We start from the raw sequence: 12,521 nt of genomic DNA on the forward strand, positions 1-12,521 counted from the left end.
ATTTTCATTTGAGATAGCGCCACTCGGCTTAGTAGGGCAGAATAGGTACTTGCGTGAATTGTAAGACAAGTTTTGTTTAAATCACATAAATGTAGAATTATGAAATGCAAATAGATAGCCAAATACTTTTAGATTATTTAACAAGCAGTTAATTTTCGTCTATTTTGTGTAAAATTCATTATTTTTTTCACAAATTTAAGCATATCGATGCGCCCATGGCAACATTTTATCATAGACAAGAAATCAATCATGCACTACTTATACTTTTAAATTAAATGCAAGGCAATATTCAATAAGCCAGAGTAATTATACTTGGTCAAGCAAATGTTGTCAGTAGAAAAAGGCGCGAATTTCAAATTTTCTATGGGACCATAACAAACATTTTAAAGAGACAGATAGGATCATACTGTCTTTGTCTTGCGCTAGTACGTAGTAGTGAGTATAGCAGTCAAAAGAAAGTGATGAGTATAGTTTTTTTAGCTCTTATTTACTGACAAATTTGTTTTGCCAGACTATAATAAGTCTAATTATCCCTAGAGAAGAAAGTAAAGTAAGCATGAGAATATCGAGGGTATTTTATGCAGTATAGTAATAAAATGTAATGTTATTAGTAACTACAATTATTTTTAACTGCTTTAAGTGACCAGGGCCGTGTTGCATAATAAATCCACTTATTAGAATAGGAGTTCCGCTTGTAATATTAGTTGTAGTAGGTATTATGCACCACGGCACAGTTTAGAACCTCGTGTATTCTTACGCAGAGTGCAGTCAGGGCACAAAAGCTTGTAACTTGTAATACAAGTGGAAGTCCCTCAAAAGCTGTCAAAATTCTTGTCCTAGTATTACGACTTCCCCTTGTATTACGAGTTACAACCTTTTGATAAACAGGGCACTGGTCTTAGCAAGAGTTTACTTTCAAAAATAAAACCACCGTAACCAGTCTTGTAAATTACATGTAATTTAAATACTGTAAACAAGAGATCTGACATAATTCCTTTACATTGCAACATACAACGTCTAAAATTAAACAAATCAGTATAAAAATCACTTACATCTATAGTTATTTCTCTATCTATGATATTACTTTGAAATATTACTTCATAGATGGAAAATTAACATGATAGGGGTGCTTTTAATACTGATAAATTTACAGTTGAAGAAATATCCATTGATTATAATAGTTCCAAATACGTTCAATTAGATTCGAGGTAGACCTATTAAAAACTAACAGAATATGAAAATATAATAAGAAGAATAAAGATTGCAAAAATAGACTAGTCAATGGTTATAATATAGAAATATATCTAGAAAATAATATACAACTCGCAAAGGAACAATATTAGCACTATTTTAACTATTTACCATCACTGCCTAGGGCACAAAAAGTTGTCTAAATTAATAAAATTAGGAATACTCTCTCTCTAAAAATATGACTAAGTCTAAATACAAAAAGTAGCACGTCAAAAAATATTTTTACAGAGATTTAAAGAAATAAAATATGCGAATGACAGCGGAATAAAATACAGCGATCTGTGATAAAAACTACAAAAAAGTCCGCCTAAAAAAACAATAACGTGGCAACACTGCCTCAATTTGTTTGGATGACGTTTAGTGTTGTCATGTAATTGAATTGAATTTATTCAACTTTCAGTTACCGGACCTAATTTTATAAAGCTGCAGGTTACAACTTTACAAGACCAAACTGGCAACACCGGTCAAAAGGCTAATCATTGGTCGAGAAAATGTTAATCGCATTAATGTTGCCAGTTTACACTTGTAAAATTGCAACTTGTACTTTTATAAATAAATCACTGAAACACGAGGAATATTTAAGACGCGTCAGTAACATTTCTTGTGATTTCAATATCACAGACAGCAACTAAATATTACAGTATCGTTAGCTAAATAGATTTACATTGATTACATAACCTTTAGACGTCATTTTCTGAATTTATACTCAATATGACAAGCAACCTTGACACAACGTCCATTTAAAAGCTCACTTCAGAACAATCCTCTGTCTAATGGGACCCACTGATTATCAGTCCGCCGGACGATATCGGCCTGTCAACGCAAAATTTGACAGCTCCGAACAACTGACGGGGTGATATCGTCCGGCGAACTGGTAATCTGTGGGCCCCTTAAATATTATGTAAGTGACGAAATATAAAATAAGCCGATCTCTCGAACAAGTCTGAACAAGTTCGACTCACTTTATATTTCGTCAACTTTACCTTTCAACGTAAAATATTATAAACACATACATTTCTGATAGTCATCATTAAATAACTTTCTATGAAATATCCTTCAATGATTCTATAAAATGAAGGTTCTTTCTTAGATCTGTCAAACTGCTATACAATTAGGGTTGCCATACGTCCGGATTTTTGTCGCATTGGCCGGATTGCGGCCGGACTTGGCATGTGTCCGGATTTTTAGGAATGACCTTATAAAAATAAAATGCGCGCCCGCGGAGGGGGCTACGGGATCGGGCGAAGGGAAAGGGAAAAGTAGATCCACGATACAGTACACCGCAGAGAGCAGCGCGCCGCCGGGGCGTCGTTCAAGCTACGCCAAATCTCTGCTACAAGAAATGTCCGGATTTTTAGGGTGATGTCCGGATTTTTATCAGGACATTTAATTCTTCCATATGGCAACCCTATATACAATGTCGATATTTTTAGGATATAATCTGTAAATCATTTACATCAGATAAATTTTATCATCTAATCTAAATGCTCTCCGTTTTATTCCATATGGATTTAAATAACAAAATAAAAACACGTGAATCGGTTATTCAGTTAACGAGTTAAAACCTTTTGTATCTAATATATTGGCTCCTCTACACGATGGGCCAACGCCGGCTACTCCAAGGGACGCAGCCATGCGGTAGAATGAGATAGCAATATCACTTGCTCCCTCTAATGCATAAATACGTCCCTTGGAGTGGCCGGCGTTGGCCCATCGTGTAGAGGAGCCATATGGGATTATGTCATTGGTCGAACGACCGACTCACATAATGGAAAACACGAAGGATTGGTACAAATAAATACACTAAATCAGACTTGGGCTGAACCCAACTCTGAAATAGCTGCCATTCAGATAATATAGAGATTAATATCAGTAAACAGTACCTATAATGATAATGACAATGTTTTAACTGCGTAGCTAAATTCTAAAATATATAATATAATTGAAACTGTCATTACAGCACCAAGAACACAATAAAATGATTCGAGCCTTTATATTTTGATCTTGAAATGTATTCAAAAGTAAAGGCCCCATTGGAGCATTCCACGGGCTGTCCCGTACAAACGCATTTTATTTCCTGTGTTGCGACTTTTTTTTCGGCATTTAAAGCAGGCGATTATTTTTCTGTGTATTTTTTGACCATTTGACATAGAAAAGGAAATTCTTATAGCTGCAATTCTTCAGAAAATTCGCGGTTGTACGGGACAAACGGTAGACATTCTCATGGAATACTCGCATTACTTTTTCCTGAGTAAGTCCTTGATTTGTAATCAATACGATTGTGTCATTAAATACTAAAACTCACTCATAAATTATATACAAATATATGTGACGTGAAGATTGCACATAAGACTGGTAGGTATATTATATATTACGGACTAAACAACCATATAAAATCTATGTTATGATATATTTGTTCTGCGCTTGAAATACAAATGTTACAAAATTCTAACTAAGTTAACATTAGGTCGAAAGGTGTAGATATTGTAGATAAGATATTAGCAGACTGATTTTTTATAATAATTACCTATTTAATTTTATTTGTAATGTTTGACCAAGAATGTTCAAAGAATAATACATTCACTGTTTTAACAAAATAAATGTGACGACTCACAGGTAAGGGTTGTTTCACACGTACCACTACCACACCACGTCAAGCAGTGGTTACGTGTGAATTGTACTATTCATTAAACATACAAAATATGCGCCCGACCACGTGTTGTGATTGTGGTGTGGTTGTGGTTGTCGTGTGGTTGTGGTACGTGTGAAACAACCCTTAAGGTACTTTATGGCGGTTGACGCTTACGCTAACGCCGCTCCAATACTATTGCGGTGATATGCGACGTAAGCGTCAGCCGCAATAAGGTACCTCTACCCGCGGAACGTCACAATAGTGTTTAAAATTGGCAAGTTACCTAATGAAAAGTGGAATTAGAATGTTGCTGTATTTGAAGATAATCCCTAAGGGTTTTGGATTTGGAAATGATCACTCCTAATGTAAAAAACAATACTTATTACCTTTCTTACTTGTCAACATTACAAATAAATAGATAAAAGAGGTTTAAAAGTTCATATGCCTTGCCTTAGCCTGTATTCGTCAGAAGTACTTTGGACTTTGAATTTTTTATTCAAATTTACAAACAAATTCAAATTTTAGAGTGGCATATGATATATGATGATATGAATAATAAATATTTTTAAACATGATTGGTTGAGCCTTCAGTTCTACATTTATTTTTAAACCCTCCTCTATTCGTGGTCGCAGTCGCACACAATTGTATTTTAATAATTATACACAGTGAATGTATTACATGCAGTATATTGACTTTTTATAAATCAGTCTGCCGTGGGTAGAAGCATCGTCTGGCAGTGTTGGACAGGCTGTAGGACTAAGGTCTAAGTTAAAATGCGAGCTGAGATCAAAGGAGTGTCGGGGGAATGAATCAAATAGTTTAAGGATTTTGAGGCATGCTAAAAGGTTTGACCTAAAAATATTTCTGGAGATTGCATGTAAAACAAAAAAAAATCGCCTATCCTTGATGTTTTTGCAGAATGATTCTCTTGAAATTACAAGTAAAAGTAACTTTAGAAGTATCTGTCAAGTAACTTTCAAGAAGCAAAGGGAAAGAGTATGTTCGTGACATTGTTTAAGGTAATATTTGACAAACTTCAAAATGGTGTAAGCACGATGGTTTGTATTACATGTATGTAGTAAATCATGAATGGAAACATAATTATAATAGAAACATCTTCATGAAAGTGATTGTCTATTTCAACCTAGGTACATATATTTTAGAGTACTTACAGATTTAATGTTTAGTTAAGATTTGGAAGCGGGGTTACATTCTACAGATGTTGAGAAAATATCCTAAAAGTATGCTAAAAAATTAAGCTTTTAACTCTATTTTTAATAACAAGCGACTATAATATTTGTCGAAACTATTTAATTAATTCCTCCGACACTAAGAAACAACCGTGAACATTATCGCGATATGAGCTTGCCGTATTTATATTTAAATATTCAAAAACTTGGCAACAATGATAAACATAGCATAAATGTACAAATTCACCAATATATCGCACACTCAAAGCTCACACAATATTGGGTACTGAGGGTAGTCACAGAAAACAAAAAATAGTGCTTATATGGTAGGGTCCACTACATAAATTGTTTTAAAACAATCTTTTTTTTTTAAATACCCTAATAAATTAATAAGTCGCAAGTTTGCTATGTGATTTAAGACTCTAATCTATGATAGCACAAAGTCTTTTTCTGTAAGTGCTTGTTTCACATTGAACTAAAGTTTTTTTAATCACTAGTAAAGTAGTCCTTTTTATATTTGGTAATTTCAGAAAAAATATGTTTGTATTTCTGTAAAAACCCTCCACTAGAAATTTTGAAAATACATTTAAATAATTCACTGTTCCATTCGATGTCATACACCAACAAAGAACGATCTAAATGAATTTTCACTCTCATTCATACAATATTTTATTAACAATGAGATTTCACTTGTACAATTTGTTCGAGTTTCATTCGTTTAAAACATTAAATTTCAGGAGTAAATGCAAATTAAAACTGCGTTTATTTCATGTTTGGTTTCACTGACAGTATTGAAAAAATAGGCACATTCTAATTTTGCAAAATGTCAAGAATCCTGACTTAGAATACTTAGAATATTTGTATTGTGGTCAGATTTCAATATTGTCAGTAAAAGTACAAATCGCTCGATATATCGTTAATTAAAACTGCGTTTATTTCATGTTTGATTTCACTGACAATATTGAAAAATAGGTACATTCTAATTTTGCAAAATGTCAGAGTTAGTATACTTAGAATATTTGTATTGTGGTCAGATTTCAATATTGTCAGTAAAAGTACAAATCGCTCGATAGCTCGAACGATATATCGTTAATCGATTAACTGATCATTCGTAAACCTTATTAATTGCAACTGCACAAGGCCTATACTTTGTATTTATATACCAGACACTAAAAATATCAATTGGCTCAATTTGTCCTAACGATTGGTACTGAGTATTTAGTTTAGGTATTCGGCAAGACAGTTGAGGTGAATGAATAGACACACATCAACATAGAATAAGGGCGATGTGTAACGAACCCTCGTAGACATCAGCAGCCGCTCCGTTGGTGGTTTGAGGAATGGCAGCCACCCAAACACGTCAAAAAAATGTAGCCATCGGCGTCATCGCATTCCAATTGAAACTTAGTCATATGATTGTTAAAATGTTTAAAATCTCAGCATACGACCTGAAGGCCGTAATAGCTCCTCTACACGATGGGCCAACGCCGGCCACTCCAAAAGACTCAGCCATGCGGTAGAATGAGTTAGCAATATCACTTGCTCCCTCTAACGCATAAATGCGTCCCTTGGAGTGGCCGGCGTTGGCCCATCGTGTAAAGGAGCCATAACGCAGGAGCCAGGGAGCCATCTATCACTGATTTAAATGCACCAGATTCCTATTTCATCCCCAACGTGGTTCAGGAAGGCGTCTAAAGAAGTCTCGTGAACATCAGTCCCCGCCTAACTCGCGATCTATAGGTAAATTGGCCAATAAAAGTCTAATTGTGGCTTTCCATCAGAAAAGGGCCCTTATGCTTCATCTGCAATAAGGACGTTTCTATCAGAATTTCTGTTGCATTTTCAGACGGAAACGTCTTTATTGCACTTAAAGTACCCTTCTGTTCCAGCAGCAGAGCCACAATTTTTGTGTCTGTGGTTTAAAAACATCTTACAAATGGTCAGTTACCGTCACATTGAACCTGACTAGTTCAAAACAATGCCTAAAAAGCGAACTACGAGCTTAAAGAGCTGAGAGCACTTGTATTATTATCACAATTTTTTTTATCAGTCGAACGCAGAACTAATTTCTGCATTGAGTCTATAATATCCTCACTGACCTCAGAGTTCTCCGGAGAATCTTCTTTATTGTCGAACACAGGAAAGAAGTCGTAGTGCGGCTTCCCGTTGACTTTCTTCTCAGATTTCTTGTCTTCTCCGCTCTTGATGGTGGATATGTTCCGTTTGGAGAACTCGTCCCAGCCCTCCGGCGTCTTCCCGTGGACAGTGTTCCAGTCTTTCCGGAATGATGTAGATGGTTTGGTGTCGTTCGATGAGAGTTTTTGCTGTATGTCGTTGATTTGATTGTGGTTTTCTCTGCTTGAAACTATTTGTCCGTATACTGGAATTATGAGAGAATTTTTCATAATGTGAGATTGGAAGAAATTAAAAAATATATATGAAATACCTATCATTCCATATTTACTATTAGTTGAAGAAAAACATCAAACCCAACATATCCCAAGGTCCCTAATAAAGACAAATTTTCAGATTAATAGGACCTGCACCAATTTTTCGAACCAAAGGACCCTAATAAGACAAACAGGAAAGGTAAGCGCTAAGAGCTAACGGGCCGGCCAAGACATTGCGCGACCGGCGACGGCGTCAACCATAAGTGGGAACGTAAGGTCCGATCGCTGTCTCGCTCGAACCTAAGCCTATGCCGTCGCGCAATGTCGTGGCCGGGCCGTAAGATAATGATCGTACCTGGGGTACAATACGTAGTATTGTCAGTATTATTGACATGGCTCTGATTGATCTGACAGTTGTTCATGCCGGAATCAAACTCCGACTTCTGTCCGGCGTTGAGCAGTATCTGTTTGGATGATTTGACTGGTTTCTTGCCTTGGTCGCGCGACTCTTCCGGCTCCTCGCCGCCTATACCGTCGATGTCGTAAACCTGAAAATGGTCGGGTAAAGTAGGGTTGAGCCAGTTATTATTTTTATAGCCGTAAAACACTACCGCACCGCACCGTGGCTCGGTAGTGTGTTACGGCTTTTAGAATAAAGCATAGTTGATTTGGCCGATAGCCAAGGAGAGGGGGAGTGGCATACAATTAGTTTAGTTACAAGTTTTATTCTCTCGGGGGGAAAACAGCTGACCCCCCTGCCACCACCGGGCGACTCTCTTGTAGATAAATATTATATGTATATTTTTACAGTGTCAGGGCTTTTGGCCCAAGAATATATTCTGAAGAAAATAGCTATTTTCAACCTGTCCATCCTTATACAGTTGCTATCAGATATATCGGAGCTGCCAAGGTGCTTACAAATATTTGAATACAACTCTATTGTCAAGGCGTTAGAGTGCGTGTTCAGATATTTGTAAACGCCTTGGCCGCTCCAATATATCTGATAGCGAGTATAGCGACTATACAAATTATACAATGTTCAGTTAAATCATCAAACCACACCACTAACCTTATACATGACATCCTGGCTGCCTTTTTCCCGTTCTCTCTTGTTCTGTACCGCGAGCCACACATCCTTGAGCTCACCCGCCAGGTCGCGGTCCTATAAAATAATCCAAATGTGACTTTCCAGCTCAGAAGGGTCCTATGCTTCAAGTGCAATAAGCACATTTCCGTGAAGAAAATCTGATAGAAACGTCCTAATTGCAGATGAAGCAGAAGGATCCTTTTCATCAGAAAAGCCACAAATAATAATTTGCAGCAGAATAATTTGAACCATATACTATTAAAATACACACTGAATGTGTAAAAGTTTCCAACAAATATCAAAATATTCTAAATATGATGACTCTTCTGGTCGGAATTTGCAACTTCGCTTCAAATATAACGTCAGTTACGGTGGAAAGGGGTTGGCAACTGTCAAAGGTTTGCATAGATGGCGCCATAATAGCTTGCCCCTTTTTCTATGAGATTTGGCTTAAAGGGCTGGCATCCAGGGTATTAAAAAAAAAAAGACATAATTCTAGGGATAGACGGGGCAAGCTATGATGGCGCCATCTGCCCCATTACTCTACTTAAGTATAGCTTCTGCACTAAAGAATCTAAATATACCTTCAAAATAGTTGGGTTCCGTGCTAGCACCAGCCCTGGGTTCATAGCCTCGACAAAATCGCAGAGCAAACTCACCAGGGCCTCTCTGTCCTGAAATCAGTAAGTTATATTATTTTAGATAGGCACTGACTGATAATGTACTGTCGCCATCAGATGTATCGGAGCGACCGAGGTGCTCGAAAATATCTGAAGACGCATATAGCGGCATGACCAGTGGCGTGCAGTGCATACAAAAAAAGGTAGGCACTAGGGTAGGCAGTCCATACAAAATGACCAAAAAAAAAGTTGCCGATTTTTATAGTTTGCGTTACATTCCTTCAAGAATGACTCTTCTAGAGCCCGATTTAAGTCTTATCTCCACTGCACGCCACTGGGCATGACAATAGAGGTGTTCAGATTTTTTTTGATAACCTCGGCGTCCGATATATATCATTGTACACTTGGACAACCTAAACCACAGAAGGACCTTGAAGTTACATACTATACTAAGAAGGTTTTATTATTAAACATACAGTATTAACATATTTGTGGCTTCCCAGTAAAGAAGAGTCCTTATGCTTCATCTGCAATAAGGACCTCTTTATCAGAATTTCAATTATAATTTCAGACGGAAATGATTTTCTTGCACTTAAAGCATAAGGACCCGGGTTTCTGTCATGTTCATGTCATAAATTACCAAAACAGAATTTTAATCAACCATTCAATTCTTATATTTAGTTGAGACTAAGGGTCAGTTCCAACAACCGCATTTAACGGACTGACTAACATCAATCAGCAGTTTATTATGAAACTTCCCATACAATAAAATTATGCGAACGCTTTAACAGTGATAGACAGTTTGGTACAACCAAACCTAAGATTAAAATTTGTGTACTTGTGGACTTACACTAGGTTGGGCAGCATTTTTCCCATTGGCTTTTAGGATGTCTGGATTCACCATCACAGCAAACACCAGGAGTGGTGGCCGAGTGCTGTTGGGTCCGCAGCCCTGCGGCACCTGATCATTTGTTTTTAATTGAGAATATTAAGTACAGACACCTGTAGGCTTTAGCACAGGAGCGCCCCTACAGTTTCTTGCCTTCTACCTCTCTCTATGTAATACGGTTAGCAAGTGGCCTTGCACCATTCCACTAACAGTTACCATGGTTACCAGTACAATATGACACCATGTTAACGGTTTAACTGCTTAACCCTGGGTTAGTAGGATGGTGCAAGTGGCCCTGAGTGAATTAGAAATATATAGGTAGTTTATTTCGGGGGTGAGATACTGTTGTAGACTTCCATTGCAATGATAAAAAAAACTGGACAAGTATAAGTTGGACCTGCTCACTGAGGGTTCTGTACTTTTTAGTATTTGATGTTATAAGATAAGATAAGATAGTTCTTTACTGTACAACCGTGTTACATATGTGTTATGTAGTACATGTGAGTTTCAACGGTAACCCAACTCGGGTATACAATGGACACTTAAAACCAACTTAAATCTAAGAAAGCAGTGATAGAAATACATTATTTGTGAAAAAAATGAAATTTATTGTCTAGCTACCACGGTTCATGAGATACAGCCTGGTGACAGACGGACAGACAGTGGAGTCTTAGTAATGGGGTCCTGTTTTTACCCCTCGGGTATGCAACCCCTTAAAACCATTTTCTGATAATACTTTCTCTCACCATTTTTAAATAAGTGTTACATAGCAATGTTGCTAAGGTTACACTGTTATTTATGTAATTGAAACTATACTATAAGAATCAGCATAAATCATCCAGACATGACAGAAAAACATCAATAACTGAATTAAATATTCATCTACATGATGTAAGCTGGTGCTATACAGAAACTGATGACATCACAAATCAATAAATGCTACACAATCACAATTTACACTAATAAACAATACAGATCCACTTAATCTTGACATATTGACCCTAAATCATATATTAAACTAGGATAACGAGTAGAATACCAACCTGCATTCCTCCGTAAAGCGGTATAGGGTCCGAATATTGCTTCGGATTCGCGATTTTCTGCCATCCCAACACATTAATAAACAATTTCTCCGAAGTACCCCGTATAGTGTCTTGAATGCACATATGTGGCTGAGGTGGATTTTTAAACTGTCTAAAAGCTCTCGATCCCCGAACATACTGTATTGGCACAGTCCGCTCTGGTGGGTTTTGATTTTCCATAGCAAGAATATAAGTTCATGAATGCTTCGTGTAAAAATCACTTCTAAAAATCGTACATAAAATATCGAATGACATTTATATTCCGGTTAGGCCCAGCCTGGCTGTGCTTGGCGGAATGACATCCGAAGTTTATTGAACTCTTCCGGGCATCGGATCGTGTTGTTTCTATTCTATTACACCGTCTACACTATCACTCACCAATTATCTAATTTAAAACAACCTTTGTTTATCTAATTAACAGCTTATTTTGATATACAAAACGGTCTAGGTACTAAAATTAAGAGAAATTAATTATATTTCACAAAGGACAGAGAGAGAAAGAGGAACGATACTTTTTTTGGATGACGGGAGGCCGCTAGCTAGTGATGTAAACAATCACTTTTAAACTCCGGTTTGAAAACCGGTAAACGGAGATTTAAATAATTATAATTTTATTTATGATCGAATTTCAGCTACAGGATGCTTACAGATAAGTTCGTTATCAATTATATAAAGATACGTACAGAAAGTATGTTCATTGCCGTCGTGTAAAGCAATCCAACGTACATACTTATATTAGCCGCATCCTTATAGAATCATGCCAAAAACATTGTACATAATTATTATGGAAGGTAGAGGTACACTGTTACTTCTACACTCCATACATTGTATGCTTAAAAATTTGGCTTGACACTTGCTTGACACCGACTTCAAACATGTCACTTGCTAACGCATATAACGCATGTACAGTCGAAAGTTTTAATTTATGGCCCATTTTGTACCTTGTCACAGTGACAACAGTATAAGGCCTTTAGCGACTTTCATTTTGATTGTCACTGTGACAAGGCACCTACCTACTTTCGACGCATAGACTTAATAATATATAAAGACGGTGTCTCAGCGAGCTGTCACTGTTGCCACTTTTGTTTAGTGTACGATTAACAATGAGGCCCACGTTGGTGTAGCCATGTCGATAAAGTCATATCGATAAACTATCGACATTTCTTGCAATTTAATTTTACTTCAAATGCTTAACGATACCTAAAATGACCAAAAACGCTTTTATTCTTTATTGTGGTTATCAGATCACAATTTTATAGTCACGCCCCAGCAGGGAACCAAGGGAAAGATCAGATATTTAATTAAAATACATAAATACCTCCTAAAATAGGTGTTCCGCAATAATTGAATTATATTATTATATTATAATATATTCATTA

At 36.7% G+C, this 12,521-nt stretch overlaps 1 protein-coding gene across 1 annotated transcript; it reads right to left on the reverse strand.

Annotated features, from left to right (window-relative positions):
* Nucleotides 1-6,692: 6,692 nt before the first annotated feature.
* LOC134665678 (PIH1 domain-containing protein 2) lies at nt 6,693-11,907 on the reverse strand. The gene is made up of 6 exons (XM_063522625.1): nt 11,104-11,907; nt 10,022-10,132; nt 9,136-9,225; nt 8,534-8,626; nt 7,820-8,012; nt 6,693-7,454 (listed from the first exon to the last, which is right to left on the reverse strand). The coding sequence occupies exons 1-6, from the start codon at nt 11,320-11,322 to the stop codon at nt 7,069-7,071; spliced, it is 1,092 nt and encodes a 363-aa protein (XP_063378695.1). The 5' UTR covers nt 11,323-11,907; the 3' UTR covers nt 6,693-7,068.
* Between the last annotated feature and the right edge of the window lie 614 nt (nt 11,908-12,521).

This window comes from Cydia fagiglandana, chromosome 7 (assembly GCF_963556715.1).
Source record: "Cydia fagiglandana chromosome 7, ilCydFagi1.1, whole genome shotgun sequence".
NCBI lineage: Eukaryota > Metazoa > Arthropoda > Insecta > Lepidoptera > Tortricidae > Cydia > Cydia fagiglandana.

Bases quoted from the DNA above. Each gene is read 5' to 3' on its own strand.
- LOC134665678 (XM_063522625.1), bottom strand. From the start codon at position 11,322: ATGGAAAATCAAAACCCACCAGAGCGGACTGTGCCAATACAGTATGTT. The intron at 10,133-11,103 runs GTTGGTATTCTA...ACAAATGATCAG, and splicing joins CGCTTTACGGAGGAATGCAG to GTGCCGCAGGGCTGCGGACC. The intron at 7,455-7,819 runs GTACGATCATTA...TCATAATTCCAG, and splicing joins TACTACGTATTGTACCCCAG to TATACGGACAAATAGTTTCA.